Source organism: Pyrgilauda ruficollis, unplaced genomic scaffold (assembly GCF_017590135.1).
Source record: "Pyrgilauda ruficollis isolate IOZ18807 unplaced genomic scaffold, ASM1759013v1 scaffold110, whole genome shotgun sequence".
NCBI lineage: Eukaryota > Metazoa > Chordata > Aves > Passeriformes > Passeridae > Pyrgilauda > Pyrgilauda ruficollis.
This window is the reverse complement of record NW_024509211.1, coordinates 1408233-1427784: the sequence shown is the minus strand read 5'-3', so window position 1 is coordinate 1427784 and position 19552 is coordinate 1408233. Positions and strand designations below refer to the sequence as shown.

General features: G+C 46.4%; 2 protein-coding genes across 4 annotated transcripts in view; one reads left to right on the top strand and one right to left on the bottom strand.

The window, feature by feature from the left end:
• KIAA0586 (KIAA0586 ortholog) overlaps positions 1–5827 on the bottom strand; it is a 66912-nt gene extending 61085 nt beyond the window's left edge. Inside the window, 6 exon segments of the mRNA XM_041476598.1 lie at positions 506–679; positions 1440–1608; positions 2216–2601; positions 3697–3766; positions 4334–4410; positions 5397–5827. Of these exon segments, the coding sequence (XP_041332532.1) occupies positions 506–679; positions 1440–1608; positions 2216–2601; positions 3697–3766; positions 4334–4410; positions 5397–5688 (1168 nt within the window). The 5' untranslated portion in view covers positions 5689–5827.
• A 365-nt stretch (positions 5828–6192) lies between these two features.
• TIMM9 (translocase of inner mitochondrial membrane 9) lies at positions 6193–13258 on the top strand. Of its 3 annotated transcripts, XM_041476620.1 has the most exons (5): positions 6298–6315; positions 7251–7326; positions 10026–10089; positions 10413–10508; positions 12783–13258. In XM_041476620.1, the coding sequence occupies exons 3-5, from the start codon at positions 10051–10053 to the stop codon at positions 12915–12917; spliced, it is 270 nt and encodes an 89-aa protein (XP_041332554.1). In that variant the 5' UTR covers positions 6298–6315; positions 7251–7326; positions 10026–10050; the 3' UTR covers positions 12918–13258. The 3 variants fall into 3 exon arrangements, with proteins under 3 accessions (XP_041332545.1, XP_041332554.1, XP_041332562.1); XM_041476611.1 differs by lacking the exon at positions 7251–7326 and having other exon boundaries at positions 6193–6315; XM_041476628.1 differs by lacking the exon at positions 6298–6315 and having other exon boundaries at positions 7272–7292.
• The last annotated feature ends 6294 nt before the right edge of the window (positions 13259–19552 follow it).

Here is a 19552-nt window from a genome sequence, read left to right as displayed (position 1 = left end):
GCTTCTTCTTTTGTCTTGTTTCATTTATTCCTGGACCCACTGAACAACAGGAATACCTGACAGCTTTGTAACAGAGACAGAACCTGATCAAAAGCAGTAAAAGAAAATTGCATTTGCTTACATCTGCTGCTCTCAATATAATAATCCAGAGACCTTGTGGACCCATGAAAAAATGCTATAAAAATCAATTTAACCAATAATAATGACAAGGTTATTGAGTAGCTCTCAAGTTTTACATTATTGTCTTATCTTCCTGAAACTTGACTTTGAAAAAATATTTCAGTGAGCAGTCCTGCTGAAACTCTATAGATTAAATCAGCACTGTCTTTAAGTCTTTAGATACTTATGAGTAAGTGACTTATACACACAACTTCCAAATGTAGATTCCAAATAATCTCAATATATGCATTTAAATGCCAGCAACCCAAGGGAAAAGGTCAGAAAAGATGAGGAATACACAAAGTAACCACCAGGCCATACTAGTTAGGCCAGTGAAGGACAATACCTTCTCTTTCAGGTTTGGGAGTATTTTCTTTTTCTACTACAGGGTTTTCTGAGATCTTCCCATTTTTTGGTACAGGTTCTGGAGCATATCTTCGAGGAACTGGTGTCTTTAGAGGAGATTTTTGTGTATGACCCCCATGACTTGGAAAATTGCTTGAATATGCTTCAGGGAACACTAAAAAAAAGTTATTTAAATGTTGACAATTTTCTTCAAAGGAAATTATATCATAGAATCACAGAGTGGTTTGGGTTGGAAGGGACTTTAAAGATCATCCAGTTCCACCCCCTGCCATGGGCAGGGACACCTTCCACTGTCCCAGGTTGCTCCAAGCCCTGTCCAGCCTGGCCTGGAGCACTTCCAGGGATCCAGGGGCAGCCACAGCTTCTCTGGGCACCCTGTGCCAGGGCCTCACCACCCTCACAAGAATTTCTTCCTGGCATCTAATCTAAACCTACATTCCTTCTGTTTGGAGCCATTCCCCCTTGTCTTTCCTTGCAGACTCCAGGAAAAAAAAATCTAGGAAAAAACCCATGGCAGGTCTATAAATTCTGCACAAAAATGCAAAGAGTTAGTGCACTAGTTAAGTAAACAGGAAGAAAATTTCATACTTCTGACTGCTACCATAAGGGGATTAAAAAAAAACCCAAAACCCCACTGTAGTTCATCACAGGCTTCCACACAGGTTATGTCTCAATAAGATTAAGTCCAGGCCCCTCCTGGTACAGACTTCAGTAAATCAAAAGCCTCACTTTAATTTAAAGTGGAAGATACTGGAACATCTTCAGAATGTCACGAAAATTATAAAGAGCATTGGGCAATAAAACAAATTACACAAGAAATATTTACTGCTCATTACTGCTGTGATACACAATACAATATTAATGGACACCAAATTAATGCAAAACTAACAGTGAAAATAAGAATTTGTCTCCACCTTGGGCAGGTGCAGCACTGGCAGGGAATAAACTCCTGTGAGATGAAGGTGCTTCATTAGTGAGTGATCTCTGCTCTGGCTTCTCCCAGTGCCCTGCCAGGGGCCCAGAGGCAGGCACAGGAGCCTGCTGCAGGCCACGGGTGTTCACTGCAGAGCTGATGAGATGGGACTGGGAGACAAAAGGACAGAGGATTTCTGGTCATTGAATCACAGAATTGTTAAAGTTAAAAAGACCTTTAAGATTACCAAGTCCAACTCTTCTCCCAGCACCACCATGTTCCCCACCAAACCAAGTCCTCCAGGACCACATCCATGATTTCTGAATACATCCAGGGCTGGTGACTCCACCACTGCCCTGTGCATGTTCCAGTGGCTGACCACCCTTCAGTGAAGAATTTCCCCTAATACCCAACCAAAACCTACCCTGGTGCAGCTTGAGGCCATTTCCCCTTGTCCTGTCCCTTGCTCCCTGGGAGCAGAGCCTGATCTGCACCAGCCCCACCCTCCTGTCAGGAGTTGTGCAGAGCCAGAAGGTCCCTCCTGAGCCTCCTTTTCTCCAGGCTGAGCTTCCCCAGCTCCCTCAGTCATTCCTGAGGCTCCAGACCCTTCCCCAGCTCCATTCCCTTCTCTGGACATGTTCCAGCCCCTCAGTGTCTTTCTCATTGTTGAGTGTTCTCACTTTGATCCACTTCCACTGAAATTTCTTTCTTTTTAATACTAAGAAACAATCCAAATTATTATAACATCAATACTGAGATACAGAAGAAATTATTAACCTGAATATTCATTTGTTGCTCCTGTAGCTTTTCCAGGTGCTGAATCCTTTGCACCATGAAGGCATTCATTTGCTTTTCAAGCTCACTGACTCTCTGCTGGTAGTGGGGCTCCTCATGTTGAGCCTTCATATGTTTTTGCTGTTCAGACACTCGTTGCACCTGCCTGTCTGTATCCTGCAGTTTCTGAAGCAGTTCTGAAACTGAGTTCACTTTTGCTTCCAAAAAAAAACACTTCTTCCTTACCAGGTATGCATTTTTGGCAAAAAACTGAAGTGCTGCAGTTGTACAGAAACAGAACAGCTCAACAATTCACACTCACTTTTGCATTAATACTGCTCTCAGAGCCTCCTTCTGGCCAGTAGCATACTGGGAAATAAAAACATCATCTGTGGGGAAGGACAAACATCCTTTGTTGAGATAATTGGCACAACATGTCTATTTCACAGGTAGAGACAAAGTACAATACATTTGATTTTGCAGTGAAGAATCTGTTGCCTGCAGGAACCACATCATCTATTGCAATAACAAATTGTTTCCTTTCAGTAAGTAGACAATTTAAATAATGGTAAGAGTAAGAGCAGGCTTCATTTAACACAATTTTTATAGCACTGAATGCTGGTATCAATAAAGTCCAATCATGGTGAGTAAAGTCTCAATGGCAACTCAAGCTAAGACAACCCAATCAATAAAATGCTGCAAATTCTGACTTCAAAACAATTTAATTAAGAAAACCCCAGAAAGAGTATTTCCCTACCATCATCATAAATTACAACAAATTTTCTTAATAGGTGCAAATCATGCTAAAAGCATTGCAGGCTCTCCCTCACCCACTGTTTGCTGGGCAGAAGAAGAAAATGCTGGTGAGTCAAATAGCTGCTGCCTGTGAGTGTAAAAGTACTGATTTTTGGTCTTAACTAGGGTATTGATTTGTATTTTTTCTCCTTTACACAGCTCCAGATATCCAAGAAACCTGCATAAGTGTGTTTTCCTCAAAAAGCCTTCACTTCCCTAAATCTGATTGAAATCAGCAGATTCAGAAATTAAAGACACTGACATTGTGATTTCTAGGATTCTTGAGGATTAGAAATACACTTTTTTGGTACAGGCTGCTTGAAGAAAAATATGCCTTTGCAGCACAATAATTCACAAGAGGAAAATTAATCAAAACAAGCCCCTTCCCCAAACTGTCTGTTCAGAGACATGAATATTTGGTTAACAAAAGGAATCTCAACACAAGCACACTGGCAGAAGTCCCACTGAGTTAATTTAAAAAATGTAATGCCAGCAAGAATAAGATAAGATTTGCAAAATTAAAGAATGTTTATTGCTATTATCATTTTTTTATCAAAGCAACCTTTGAATATTTTCACTCAGAAGTTTCTATAATGGAAAAAAAAAAAACCAAACCTAAAAGCTCCCTTTTCCTTTAATTAATCAGTCTCCTAACAAAAAAAAAAAAAAAGGTGATTGGTGTGTTTTACCTTCAGGTCCTCTGCTATTTTCCAGCAGCACCAAACGATCATCTTGTGCTGCAGCTTCTTTAGGATGATCCTTCAGAACAAGAGCAGAAAAAGCAGAGATCAAAGCCTCTGTAGCCAAAATTTTAGAGGCAGATGGAATTGCTGAGCACACAAAAGGAACCATTTGTACACAGCAACACAAAGATCTTGGCACAAAACATGACAAGACCTCCGCCACATAAGGGTCTGGACACTGCTGGCAAGAACTCCCATGGCATTTTAGGGACTAAAACTCCACAAACACAATTCAAATCAAAACCACACATTCTAAGTGCTAAGTAAGATTATTCTCCTCATTTGTGGCCAAAGAAGCAGTAGTGAAACTGTACCTGCTGAAGTTTAGAGAAGTTGCTAATCTTGGACAGTTCAGGATTGCTCACACACAGAGAATGAAGCACTCAGTGTTAAATAAAGCCCCTCCAAAAGCACCAGCAATAACACCACACTGGCAGCAACTCAAAGAAAAAAAGCAGCTGCACAGTTGTGGTGCAGAGGCTGAGCCAAAATCTTGTGCTGCTTTTAGAGGAGCTACAGCTTTTTGAGGAAAGTAGTGTTCTCTTAGCTCAGGACTGCAGGAAGGAGCAGCAGCTTTTCTTACCATTTGGGATAAAAACACGGGCTCTGAATTTTCAACTGGAAGGAGACATTCTGGATATGCTTTGGTGCTTAGGACTCCTAAAATAAAAGCAGTTTTGCTGTGGTCAGAATCATTTGTGGTGCACTTTCTGCACAGCTCCACATTTCCCTTATTCTGAATAACTAAACGTCACGACCCCCATAACACAAATGAGCAGAGATTGAGCCAAAGCTTAACAACATCAATGAATTCTGTGAATCTGAATGAGAAATTCAATTTACAACATGGGGAAACCTCTGAAAAACAGAACATTACTGAACAGCTGATGCCTTGTGAAGGCTGACTTAGAACAGAGACTAGATGGAGCTAAAGTAGGAATTTATTAGGAGGCCTCAGTGGATCCACCTTGGGCAGCACAAGAGCCCAGCCAGGGCTACACCCAAGATGAACCAAAATGGTCACAAAATGGACCATAGGTCACAGGGTCTCTCATTTATATAAGTTCTGCTCCATTTGCATATTGGAGTTAATTGTCCAGTTACAGCCAGCCCATGCAGTTCCATCCTTCTTGTTTTTCTCTCTGCAGCCCACAGTGTTTGTGCTTTTGTGCCTGAGATTTGGATCATTTATCTTTGGTCCCCAGCTAGAGCAGGAATTATTTTGTCTCCCTGCTCTGTGCAGAGAGCTCAGCATCCCCTGATACGAAGCTCAGAGCTGCACACTAAAGCAGCACAGAATCTGAAAAATAGAAAAGCCAAACCCTGAGGCATCACATCCTTTACCCGGGGATGTTTAGCAGGGATTAAGCATCCCTGCCTCATTGGAGAGGGACACCTTCCACTGCCCCAGGCTGCTCCAAGCCCTGTCCAGCCTGGCCTGGAGCGCTGCCAGGGATGCCGGGGCAGCCACAGCTGCTCTGGGCACGCTGTGCCAGGGCCACAGCGCGCACAACTCGCACCCCACGTACAGAACAGCTCGGGAAAACACAGCGCTGACAACTGCGGTAGAGAGTCCTTAACCACACAACTCCTCCGCGGCTGAAATCGCCTCAGCTGCGCTTTGTGCCGGACCCTCACGGACGCACCTGCAGCGGCGCCGGGCGGGTCGCGGGCGGTGCCGGTGCCTCCCGGAGCCCGGGCGGGCCCCGCGGCCGGGCTGGCCCGCACAGCTCCGTCCGCAGCCGCAGCCGCATCCGCGGGGCAGGGCGAGCCCCCGGCACGGAGCTTCTGCACGGCCACGGGCACCGGCACCTTCCTGCCGCGGCCGCCGGCCGGGGGCTGCTCCCTGCGGGCCGCCGTGGAGCGGACCAGCACCTCGCCCGCCGTCAGGCTGCCCAGCGAGTCCCGGCTGCCGCCCGAGCCGCTCTCCGCCTCCATGAGGGAGCCTCAGGGCAGCGCCGGGCGGGCCGGCCACGGCGGCGGCAGCGCCGCGGGGCTCCGCTCCCCTCCCGCGCCGCGGGCACGGCTGCCGTGCTTGAGAGCACCGCTCCCGCTGGCCCGGCCCCTATCCCGGCCCCGTTCCTGCTGTACCGATCCCGTTCCTACTGTCCCAGCCCCGTTCCCGCTATCCCAGCCCAGTTCCTGCTGTCCCGGTCCTGTTCCCGCTGTCCCGGCCCCGTTCCCGCTGTCCCGGCCCCGTTCCCGCTGTCCCAGCCCCGATCTCGCTATCCCAGCCCAGTTCCTATTGTCCCGGCCCCGTTCCCGCTGTCCCGTTCCCGTTCCCGCTGTCCCGGCCCCGTTCCCGCTGTCCCGGCCCGGCCGGCGGCACCGGAAGCGCGCGGTGCCATGGCCACGGCGTCCCCTTAACCGGCGTCCGGCGGGAAACGCGCGGGTCCTCCCCTCAACGGCGTCCGGCGGGAAACGCGCGGCCCGGCAGGGTAAATCGGGCGGCGGCTCCGCGCGCGGCCGATTCGCCGGCCCGTGGCGAATCTGCGGGGCCGGGGCCGGGCCGGGCCCTCCTCGTGCGCGCGCGCGTGGCGAATCTGCGGGGCCGGCGCGCGGGCGGTGAGTGCGCGCGGGCCCGGAGCGCGTGAGGGAACGGGCGGGGGAGCGGGCGCGCGCTCGTGGGGGACCGGGAGCGTCCCTGAGGGACCGGGAGGGACCGGCAGCCTTTCCGTGGCCCGGGAGAGCCTGGGAGACACCAGGAGCCTCCCCTTGAGGGCCCAGGAGAGCCCGGGAGACGCCGGGAGCGTCCCCGTGAGGGCCCAGGAGACACCGGGAGCCTCCCCGTGGCCCGTGAGGGTCCGGGCGCGCTCCCGAGGGCCCTCAGTGGGGAGATCCCCGCTCTGTGCCCGGTGTTGGGCCCGGCTTGGCTGAGCGAGTGATTCCCGAGGGAGAGGAACTCAGTGTGCCCTTGGAGGGGAGAACTGAGGGATGGAGTAGAAGGAAAAGAGCAAAAAAGAAAATAAAGCTCGACCTATTAGCCTCAGGTTTTGGTTTTGTCGGGTGAGAAGCGTCAGCCAGGTGTGCTCTCACTCAGAGGGGAGTGCTGGGGGGAAATGTGTATTTTCCCTCAGGCCTGACGCCCGAACACGTGAGGCTCTCGTGGTGCTGAGGTCAGGCTGACCCTGGTAACTCTCCTTTGCTGCTCCATTTCTACCTCTGATCCCTTCTCCTTCAGAGCAGGGTCCAGGCCAAATGCAGGAGGCAGTGACTGATAACAAGCTGAGCATGAGCTGCACCTGATTATCCAGCTCCTGACTGGCCCCTCTCATCTCACCCTGTCCTTCTCACTTCCATAAATGACTCTGAAAATTAATTTGTTTGGGCTTCTTTTAAGTCTGAAGGCAATCCAGTTGTAGCTTAGTAATCCCCCATGATAAAAGAACTTTCTCTACAAGCTGTGAGGAGTTTACCTTGACACAATTCTTTGACTCAAGATTTTATTCTTTGAGACCTTTCTTTGACTTGATGCTTTTACCCTTCTTTTTCCTTTTCAGAAACACTTGCATGGTGTTCTCTGTGTGCAGCTGGAGGCAAAGGTTGAAAGACACATTGCAGCTTTCTTTTTATGGAGTAGGTAGTGGTTACAGCTGATTCGGATGGTTAGTGGGGATTACAAGTGTGAGGGATTTACAGTGTCTCTCCATCACTCTTCTTCCCAGAAAAATGCAGCTCTTCTCAAAAAGATGGGGATGGGGGGAATCCCAAACACAGGGTTTGTTTATTTTGATCAGAGGGACTTCTCTTAATGAAACTTATATATTTGTAAGAGCCCGAGGGCCTTTCAAGAAGGGAGATTTCCCAGTTCTTGTTCCTTTCTGGTGACCCAGCACACCCAGACTGTGTGTCCCTTGCAGCAGAGGTTTATTCAGAGACCTGTGCTTCCTGCAGTGTGAATATCCTTGCTTAGAGAGGCAGTGCTGAATTTTTTAATCGTGTTCAGCCCACGGGATTAAACCTGAGCCTGCAGGAGAGGTGTGAACAGCTCTGCAGGGAGCTCTGGGTTGGCTGAGGTGCTGAGCACTCTTTCATCACTCTTTAAAAGCTTTTTGCAGAGTTGGAGGGAAAGGGGAGAAGCAGCAGGAAATCTTGAAAGAATACATTTAGCATACTTTGGAACAAAGCAGGTTTGCACATTCCTGGGAATGTTCAGTAGCTGGTTTTTACATGTAAGGCTGATTTATTGCTGAAGGTGCAGCAGAGCCTTGTAATTCCCCCGTGGAATGTGTGAAATACCTGTACAGGGACAAGAGCTTCAGGCACTTCAGATCAGGTTGTGCTGATGTGAATCAGAGCCTTTCCCAGGTGTCAAAGCTCTGTGAAACTCCAGCTTCAATCTGCCATTTCCAGTCTTGCCAAGTCAGTCACAGAAGGACAGGGATCAGGTTTGCTATAAACACGGATCATGAGGCAACCCTGAGTGTGGGAAAATGGCACCGACAGCTGAAACTTTGAGATTCCTGCCTTTGGCAGAGGACAGAAGTGCTCCCTGCAGTTTCTGTTTAATTATCCACATACCCTGCCCCGGGAGAACTGTCACTGCTCTTGTTTTCTCACAGGCTGAGAAAGTGAGAGTGGAGTTGCCATCGCTTCTCACAGGTTACTCCAGTGATGGGCATGTCCATTCTCCTGAAACAAATTAGGGGTTTAGGAGAGAGGCTGGAGAGGGACTTTGGACAAGGGCATGGGGTGACAGGACAAGGGGTGGTGGCTTTGCCCTGCCACAGGGCAGGGTTAGGTACTGGAAAGAAGTCCTTGACTGAGCGTGGTGAGGCCCTGGCCTCAGGGTGAGGCCCAGGGTGCCCAGAGATGCTGTGGGTACCCCATCCTGGCAGTGTTCCAGGCCAGGCTGGAGGGGGCTTGGAGCAGCCTGGGATAGTGGAAGGTGTCCCTGCCATGGCAGGAGGGTGGAATGAGATGATCTTGAAGGTTCCTTCCATCCCAAACCAGTTTGTGATTCAGTGACCACCTGAATAAAACCTGGTTCCTTGTTGCCACCATAACCTGTGTGACCTGCCTGCCCATGGGGAGTTCTTGCATCCCAGATTCATCTGTGCCCTTGGCCTCCAGGCTCTGAACTGGCTCCCTGTGCAGGGATAAAGTGTGGTGACATCAGGAGGCAGATGTCACCATCCCTGTGCTGTAGGGACAGCTCACTCTTGTGAGAGCTCCCTGATGCTATTTTTAGTTGCTTCATTTTCTTTCTGTTGTTGAAATAATTGTTGCTGTCTCTTTGTTTGTGTTCAGGTGGCTTGTGTACCCCTTCCTTTCCCCCTGCTGAGAGACTGCAATAGCTAAAGCCCTCTAAAACATTAATGTCTTGCCCAAAAATTGGCAACGCATAATAGAAGATTAATTTTAAGTAGCCCTTGCTAAAGGACTAAAATTATTTTTTTTCCCAAGTGACTGCACTTCAGTGCTCATTTTTCTTCCACAAGTTGAATTAAACCAAGGAGCTTGTTCTTGCCAACACGTGATCTTCGTTTGCATTATCACCTGTGACAACAGGTCTTAGATAACATGGAAATTAGGGGAAAAGGAAGACCAGGCTTCAGTCTTCTAGGAAACCTGCAGGGATGCTTTCAAGCCTTAACTTGTTCACTGTGTTGGGTTAGGAATGTGAGTCTTCCTTGAGGATGCTTGCTTAAATTCTTAGATCCATGGCTGTTTACTTCTTCCCTTTTTGTCTGTTTCATTCCATTTTCATTGCTCTCTGTTTTTCTTGCATTTAATTCACTACAATAACCACAACATTTGCTGTAGTTCAGGTGTCTGGTGCAGCTACACAGAAACCAGGCCTGCACTTTGTGCTGCATCTGTTCAGTGACTGCCAGTTTATATTTGCCTTTTTTCCTTACTTTTTCCAGATCACATCTAAAGTCACTGAAACTCCAAGGCTAGAAAGTGTTATGACTTTGCTTCTTCCCCAGCTCCTGCCCTAGCTTATCTAGCAAGTTTGACAGCACTTACAAAAACAAATAAGGTATTCTAGAAGTCACTATGGCTGTGTGAAATGCCCTAAAAGTCTTTAAAGGACAGCAGTTAGCAGGTGGATCTGGTAAGGTTTCATACCTGGGATTATCTTGGATGGTTTTTTTAACTGAATGCATTCCCAACAGATAACTTCCCTTCAAGTGAATGGCTTGGAAGTTTGCTAGCAAAGTTGCATTTAAACAGACTTCAAGGATGCACAAAATTCCATTCTGATGTAAAATTTTGCAGTTCCTATTTATGTTTTTTATTTAAAACTCGACTTTTATCCTCACCTTTAGGTGACTGAGCCACAGGAGGTGGAACATGGCTGGACAAATATCAGAGTCTGATCAGATCAAGCAGGTGAGATGCTGCATTTGGGAGGGGTGGCTTTGAAAGCCTTGTGCTGCTCTGTCACAGGGAGTGGAAGGTATAGTACACAGGGAAGGACAAAAACTCTGAGTTATCATCTGAGTTAACACAACCAAAATTTCAGTAGGTGACCTTTGACAAACAGCATGTTTTGTGCACGAGCAGCTTTTGGTGCTGAAACCTTCTGACTGAGAGTAAATTTTTCTAGGGACTTGTCCTTCAGATTGTCTTACACTATGCAGCTGTATGTAAGAAAAATAAACACTGACTTTTAATTTTTTTTTTATTATTCATTGTCCAATTTTTATTTACAGTTCAAGGAGTTTCTTGGCACATACAATAAACTTACAGAAAACTGCTTTGTGGATTGCATAAAGGATTTCACTAGCAGAGATGTGAAACCAGAAGAGGTAGGTGATGGCTTCTAATGACCCTTTGGTAGAATTGCTGTGCAGCATTCCAATTTCAGAAGCAACTGAGAAAGTTTTGATCTTTAAACTAAGATAGAAAGCAGCAGCCTTCAGTGGAGTGTGGGTGTCTGGCGTGTTGCTTCCAAGTGAGTGTCCCATCCCAGACCAGCTTGGAGCAGCCTGGGACAGTGGAATGTGTCCCTGCCCATGGCAGGGAGTGGAACTGGATGCTCTTTAGGATTCCTTCCACCAAAACCATTCTAGAAGTGGTTGTCACACACAGAATCTGCCCAGTCCCCACTGCATATTGGCTGCTCATTGCAATTCTGTGTGTTTCATTCCCTGAGCTGTCAGTGGAGGTTCTTGTGCCTTAACTTCTCATGGATGGTGACTCCATGGACATGGAAGCTGCCCACCTACAGCCTGCATCTCATTCTTTGAGGAATCCTGCTGAAATATTTGTTCACCTGCCCATGTTCCTGCTTTGTAGTGAGTCATGGGAACACAGCTCTGGCTGTTCAATCCACTTCCCTGCACTGCAGGGAGCTCCCTCTCGTCGTCATCTGCAGAAAGATTAATCTCTCCATAAGATTAGTTGCGTGGTTTTGCTTCTCCTCTCCTGTTGAGAGGCTGTTTCAGAGCCTAATCATTTTGTTGGTTAAAAATCTAATAACCTTTGCTTGACTGCTGGCAGAAAAGAAAAAAAAAGCCTAAAATTTTAAACTAACCATTGTTTTTGAGCCTTTTCTGCCTCCTTGAGTTCAACTCCTCGCTGCAGGCAAAACTCATGTCTCCTTTCAGCTTTGGTTCTACTGCCCTGAACAGAGCTCTCTTAGCTTCCCAATACAGATGTCTTCTTTCCCTAATCTCTGCATCTGCTTTAGTGGAATTCTATTACAGGTCATAATTATTCTGGATTAAAGATTACTTAAATCCAAAATATATTCTTAGATTCTTGGAGCAACCTGGACTACGGGAGGTGTCCCTGCCGTGGCAGGGGGCTGGAATGAGATGATATTTAAGGTCCATCCCAAGCCAAACCATTTTCTGATTGTGACCTGCCTTTTTTTGCTTCTGTGGATTGCAGAGGATTCATGTCTGGCAGCACAGGAGCCATCTGTTCACAGAGGAACTAGGAAGAAACTTTCTTATGGGAAGTTCTGTCCAGATTGTCCACTATGGGATTTCCTGTTTCTGGAAACAGCACACTTGTCTAGATGGACATTGCTGTGAAAATTCCCATGTTTCTCTTGAGAGTTGTAGTTCCTTATTAAATAGTTGAGGTTTATACCTCCACACATCCCCTTTGGGATCCTACACTAGAAAAAACCCAACTTCTGAGCTCTTTCCTAATCCAGGTGCCAGTGCAAGTCTGGACTCCCCAGCAGCATCACACACGCCGCTCCCTCTGGCAGCAGAGGCCTGGGGCAGTTCCAGAAGTTGTTTCCTAGGGAGACTCCACTCCTGCTCAGCAGGTTTGGCTGTAGCTGGTGCCAGGCTGAGGACAGAGAAGGGCAGGGGCTGGGTGGTGTGTGGAGTTGCTGGGGTTCTGTCTAGTTCATTTCATCCCTTCTGCTTTTCACATCCTCTGTACTGAGCAGAACCAAAGCAGTGCCTGTGTTCCCAGGTAAAAGGTTTGGCTTTCCTTTCTACCCAAATCTGTTAACCTTTGTAGTGATAGCAAGGCTTTGAGCCATGGAACAGAATATCCAATTAGTAGGACTGTAGCTCAGAAATCATCTCACAACTCTCTCTACACTTTAAATTTGAAAAATACTGTGGATGGGATAGGCTCTGGTCTTTATTTCCCAGTCCAGCTGACTGATGTACTCTGGTGGCAAGGCAGGTACCAGGCAGCTGACAGAGCCAATGGGAACAAGGGTAAAAAAGGGTTAACCTGAGTTAGCAGAGAGCAGATCATATTTGGGTGTCAAAGCCAGTGTGTCTTTGTAAACAGAATTAAAACAAAATTTACTAATTTATTATTAATTTCAAAATATGTAGTTCAATTCCACAAGAGGAGCCCAAGGACAAAAGGATGGTATCTCCCAGGTCCAGGGTGTTTTCCATGGAGACTTTAATATGAGAATGAATATTAGTAAATGTTTCAGGCATACCAGAAAAACTCAGCTTTACATTTTCTGCTGCCCTCATCTTGACAGTATGGGATGTACTCACCTAATTGTTTATCCCTGTCTGTGGTGATATTTTGGGTCCTGGTTGGGGACATGTTTGACTTACTGTCTGAAGCCCTGTGTTTCCCTCTTGCTGCAGATAACTTGCTCAGAAAACTGCCTGCAGAAGTATCTAAAGATGACACAGAGGATCTCCATGAGATTCCAGGAGTACCACATCCAGCAGAACGAGGCTCTGGCAGCCAAGGCAGGACTGCTCAGCCAACCTCGTTAGAGCAGAGCACTGTGCTCAGACTTAAGCTGTGCCAAGAACACATTGGGGGACTCCTGCTGTCAGGATATGTGTCCAGCAGCTCAGAGCAGAGCTGTGGGTGCTGCTCAGGCAGTGGGAGCAGAAGGGTTAAACAGGAGCTCAGTCCTGATGGCCTTGCAGTGGAGTTTGTTTCCACAAGGGAATGATGCAGATACATTTCCCAGGGCCTGCAGACTGGTGTCTGAATTTCAGGGGTGGTGGGAGGGCTCACCTGCCTTTTGCTGAAACTGGTTGAGATGAATCAATGTAATGTGGGGAATACACTTTTTTATTTAATTCCAATAAAATCAGCTGGAGCCATATACAGCTGTGTGTTCTTTCCAAAGAGTCATTTTTGGGACATTTGAAAGGAGCATTTTGTTTGCTGGGGACTCTTTGCTCAGCTGCTCCAGAGTTCTGTTCATTCACTGCTGCTTTAGGAGCTGACAGATGCCAGAGGGAGCTCAGGCAGGAGTGCCCCAGGTTACCTTTGGGTCATTTACAGGGGACAGAGGGAGCCCACGGCGTCCTCCCAGCCCAGCTTCCTGGCCTGACACATTCCAAGCACTGAGCTTGCTGCAGATTTCTCCTTTCTCCTGTGAATGCCAGCAGGAAATACAGGCTCTGCACGGCACAGGGTCTGTCCTGCTGCTGCATGAGCCCAGAGAGAGGTTTGGAAGGCAGCTGGATTGGGTTAGCAAACACAGCAGTGCTTTGGAAGGATCCTGACAGCTGAACTCCTGCAGTCAGGGCGTTAGTGCAGTGGAATGACAGTCAACAGGCACCCTGTGCTTCAGTTCTCACTCATAAAATACAGGAACAATGGGAACAACATCAGGAGCACCAATTTTTAGACTCAGGTGATGAGGAGTGAGCCAAAACTATTTCATGTCAGCTGCCAGGTTCTGTTATTGACAGAGAGGCAACAGGAAGGGCAGGAGGACTTTTTTGTTGTTACCTTCTCTACCTTTCTATTTCCAGCAGCAGCCTGAATGAATAGCTCAGCTGTGCAGGCTGTGGATTCCTGGCCCCTGAGGGCAGCACAGTGCCCCTGCCCCCTGCAGCAGACTGCTCTCTGTGCTGCAGCTCTCCCTGGAACGCTGCTCCTGTGCTTGCAAAGGTGGAAGGAGCCAGTGTGAGCCTCCAGTCTCACAGCCCTGTGTTTGTGTCACAGCCCCTTCTCCCTTGCCTGTGCCTTGTTACCCTGGAGATGGATGAGAGCTCGCTCTGAAATAGTGAAGGCTAAAAACCAGCCCAAGTAAGGCAGCAAGTCTGCAGTGCCCTGTGTTTGCAGAGTATCAGGCTAAAACTGTCCAGATTGTTTGCTACAATCAGGCCACAATTGCTGCAGCCAAATTAGAATCAATATGTGCACAGTAAAGACTGAAGGCTTTCCTTGAAGCAGTCTCTTTTTGTTAAACATTCGAAAGTAATCCATGATTGAGATTTTCCACTGGATCTTCATGTGCAAAGAGGTGCTCAGAAAAGTGTCTGAAGAGTCTGACTGATGGAAGTGGAGGATTTTCACATCTTCTGAACAAAGCACCTGGGGGCTGAAGTGAGTGGGGTTAAAAAATTAATGGTTCTCTCTCATTTTAGTATTTGGAGTTAGGAAAATATTTAAATATTTATTAGGACAGATTTCCTGAAAAAATGGTTAAGCAAGTTTTAGAGAGACTTAGTTAATAAATTTCCCACTTTCAGATTTGGATAACCAGTTTTGTCAAAGCTCTGTTTCTCTACAAAAATCTTGTTGTCTTTCACATCCAGGTGACAGGTTGCTTACAGACAATACAAATAAAATTGAGCTTGGAAATAAAATGCATGTAAGTAAAGCATCCAGGTGGATAAAAATAAATAATATAAAATAGGATAGAAATGGTTTTACTCTGGATCCTAACAGACAACAGCATTTTCTTAAGTGCCATTAAGGGGTGTCAAGAGGAGGTGAATCACCTTGCTGAGGCACAATAGGTGCAGGAATGGATCCCACTGATGGAAGGAGCAAAGGGTGAAAAATGGGAAGCTGCTGAGGGAGGAGTACTCAGAAAGCTGTGGAAAAAGTGAGCCAAAGTGGAGGTGGGAGGGGAGGGAGCAGGAGGGCAGCCTGCCAAAACCCAGCTCAAGGAAACTGAGCTGGTAAACAGACACTCATTTGGGGGAGATGCTCACTGCAGCAGCAGTGGGGGAACACGGATCCTTCCTGCTGCAAAGACAATTCCTCCTCAGCCCACAGAAAGCAGAACCTTTTCAGCAGCAAGGGTCAGATGAGAGCCTTGCTCCAGAGTGCCCTGGACAGCACAGTGCTGGCACAGCCACCAGATCAATCAGCTGGAAGATTATAATAGAGGCTCCTTGAATTCTCTCCAGGATAAAAGCAAAGCCCCAATTTATGTAATCCCCTGCTGAGAGCTTCAACTGCTGAGCTCTGTTGGAAGGCAAGAAAAGGAGTGACTGCAGAGCTGTCAGGGAGTGTGGGTGAAACACTCAGTGTGGCTGTGGCTTCAGAGCGAGGCAAATCCTGTGAATCCTGTGTGCTCTGGCATTCCCCACTCTGGGAACTGGAGCTTAGCAACAGCTCTTGGTTCAGCATCTTCTCTTAGCTAGTTGGGAAGTCAGCACATGGCATTTGAGGAATCCAGTTCAAACCTTAGGAAGTCCATTAAGCTCAGCTCCAAAATTCCTTGAATGAGTCTGGCCCAAACTCTAAAAGCTGAAAAAGCAATTAAAGCCTCTGACATCATGCCTTTACCTTGGATTTCCAGAGGACAGCATTAAAGGAACTCAAAAAGTTACAATTCTGCTTCATATTGGAGGGTTTTAAAAATTATGTTTTACCTTAACTTCACACTCTTTTGTGTTTTGGTGTCAGGGAGCAGCAGGTTCTTCACAATAAATGTCAGGTAAAATGCACGTGTTACAATGTTTTACAGCAACAACTGGAATTAGATCAGGGGAAGTACATTAATGACTGTTCCTGTAGATTAATCTGTTGTTGAATTACTGGCCATATTGCACGAAAAGGCACAGGGAGGAGGCTGGGTCACACCAGAAGGCACTTGGAGGATGGATCCTGGGGCACCAGGAGAGGGGCAGGGTCACCCTTGGAGCACTCAGAGACCACAGAGACTGCTGGGGCACAAGCAGATACTCCTGGGGGGGTTGGAAGTAGTTGATCTGTGAGAGTCCTTTCCAATCCAAACTGGTTTTTAATTCTCGAGAGACATAAGGAAATGTCTTATGGAAGATCTGGAAGAAGAAACAACACATTTCTCTGCTTGCCTGCACATCCCCAGCTCCAGCAAAGCTCTGGGACAGGCAGGACATTGGAGGGGATGCACTGAGCAGTGACATCCCTGGGCACTGGGACAGCCAAACAGTGAAAGTTTTATTAAAAAGCAGCTCTGGGCTGAATGTAACATCAGCTGATCGTGCAGAGGCACAGAGAGGTGTTACCCTGCACGGGGATGCTGCCCAGTGCCTCTGAGCCAAACAGAAATCACGTTCTCATCAATTGTTCAGAGCTCTCCAAAGGAAAAGCAGGAAACAAGAACAGCAGCAGCCAAACCAAAGCCAGAGATCAGCTCCCTCTTGCACTGCCTGTGGATAACATTATTCCATAATTATTCCCACAGGATTAAGTGGGGCTGCTCTCACATTCTGAGTTAATCACATTCAAATACCTGCACAGACCAACATAAAATTTTACCTCTCTGGTTCCACTGCCAAAACACTTTCTTATCAGAGAGGGATTCTCCTGTCCACCTGAGGGAGCCACTGCCCCCGAGCCTGTCCCCATCCGTGCCACTGGGATGGCACACAGGGGTCACCCGCAGGGTGCAAAGCAGAGCACCTGCAGAAGGAATCAAGGGTTGGGGCTTTCCTTTTAAAATAGCTTTATTTATTCATAAGGGAAATAAAGGAGCACCAAGAGAGATGCTTCAATAGAACATAAACAGTTCCTTGTTAAAGCAGAAAGAAAACACACTCTTGTGCAATATAGCCAAGTATTTCATACAAATTCCACATCTTACTCCTCCTTATGAAACTGGCATAGCTGGCAGGAGCACGGTAAATTAGGTCAAGCTGTACCCAGATGAGGGATTAGAGGAGGAGTTTAGGAACAGCTGAAGACACCAACAGTGCTGGAATGGAAATGCTGTTGGGTTACTCTGAACAGCAGGAAAAGAAACACCACCAAACCCACAGCACCAACCCAGGGCAGTGCGTCCCCCAGCAGGAGGCTCAGGGTTACACACAGAGTGACAGCCCCTGCAGGCTGTCACAGCTGTAGCACAGCTCCAGGGCAGCTTTTCTTTGCTGGCAAACACTGACAGAGGGAAAGTGAAGCAAAGTTTCCATGGTTAGAGCAGTGAGTGAGCCGTGCTGGTGCACTGAGGCCAAGTGGCATCAAACAAAGCCACTTCTCATGTCTGAAGACTCTTGGTGAGGGATAAGCAGCAGCACAAGGGTGTTAACCAATGTAAAGAGCTGCAGAGCTGAAGCAGAACCAACCTGCTCTGAGCCAGAAGTTAGGGTTCCTCTGCAATGGGAAGGAGCAGGAATAACAACATAAATAGCAAGGATAATTCAAAACAAAGATGACACCAGACAAGTCCTATTCTTAGAAAAACTGCTTTCACAATCAACAGTTTGATCCTCCCAGTTTTCTTTAAATGACAGCATGGTGAGGATTTGTCATTGGGCTGTGACTAATCATAAAATCCACCACTCACTGGCATTAAACACACCATCACACAAAAAAATGAATTTACATATCCATAAAAAGCAATGGATGGGACTAACAATTAAATACTTGTGTAATCTGGGGAACTCACAGATCTCCAGAGCAAACAAAAGACCCCAAATAAATCCCAGCTACTCAGTGGGAACTGATAAAGGTGAGTAATTTTAAACACTGAGACCTCTTAAAATCCCATCCTATTTGGTGTGAGGTAATGGGAGAATGACAGATTTTCTCAAAATCTGAGAGCAATACCTTAATAGTGTGAGCTAATTACAAAATGTCATTTTCTTAGCTCTGGAATTACAGTGAGTCAGCCTCTGGCAACATCCCCTTTGGTTCCAATGTTTTGTTATGTCCCCCACATCTCCAGAGTCTCACACTGTAGCAAATAATAAAATCCCAAGACCAGAGAAGGAAAAATAACCAAGATTTCAGTGCACAATTTTTGCAAAGGGCAGGGGCACAGTGAAGTAAACAGCTCGACATACTTTTGTGAACACATTAATCTTTTATTTCAGCTGGTAAATCTGGCTCATGTCAGATTTCTTTCAAGCCATCAAGCCAAACCTGCTCTTTTCTTAAAAAGAAGACTACAGCATTTCTTAGACTTACTGCTGGTTTAGGAATTCCAGTAAATGCTGCCCAGAAAATCCATTTGGCTGCCTCAGCTATCCAAGAATATTTTTAATGGGGAAAAAAAGAACATGTTATAAAAGTATTAATTTTTAATGTAATATTCCATCTGGTTGACAAACCTGTCTGCAGAGAGAAGGCTCTCTCAGCAGTGGATTTTCTGACTGAGACACAGGAGTTGACAATCCTTAGATTCAGATTCTCTTCCCAGCTCCACATCAAAGCCATCCTGAGTAATTTTGGTAGCCATTTCTGCATGGCTCCCCCTACAAAAAAAATGAGAATATGTAACCATTTTTTAAAAAAAAAAAATCTGTCTGTTCTAATACTGCACCTTCTAAAAAATTAGATTGAAGCATGCACAAAAGCACAAACAGTGATTTAATCACCTTTTCTGCTGCTCCCTGTGAAGGTCACATACATCATCCTTCATGAAGACAAACATTTCTTTGCCCTTGTTATGCTTTTCATTCACTGATAATTGCTACTGAAAATCTGTTTAACCTCTGTCAAAACAATGACTTGTTATTATTGTTCTGACAACTCTGCTTCTCTTGCCTGATCTGTTCAAGCTGATTAAACAGGAGAAACTTTCCCAGCCACCAGCAACCTCATGGAGGAGCCAAATCCAAGCAGGGATTTAAGTGGGTGTTGCTAAACTTTCACGTTAAAAAATAAAAATTCATTAGTACAAATGTAGCTGATGGAAAGAAAGTGAAAACTAAAACAAGTAAGGAAATTAATCTTACCTTATGTCCTTGCATGGAAACATTCTGAGTTTTTCCATCTTTTAGATTTTTGCTAATACAAAAATAAGTTATCTGCCAGCAATCTGACAGTTCTTTGTATCAATTGCAGAAAATGAAGGAAGAGTCTGATTCTCTCACAACCTTGTTCCTTTTAACAGTGTTGGATTCCTAAATACTTGTGTAATCTGGGGAACTCACAGATCTCCAGAGCAAACAAAAGACCCCAAATAAATCCCAGCTACTCAGTGGGAACTGATAAAGGTGAGTAATTTTAAACACTGAGACCTCTTAAAATCCCATCCTATTTGGTGTGAGGTAATATGGGAGAATGACAGATTTTCTCAAAATCTGAGAGCAATACCTTAATAGTGTGAGCTAATTACAAAATGTCATTTTCTTAGCTCTGGAATTACAGTGAGTCAGCCTCTGGCAACATCCCCTTTGGTTCCAATGTTTTGTTATGTCCCCCACATCTCCAGAGTCTCACA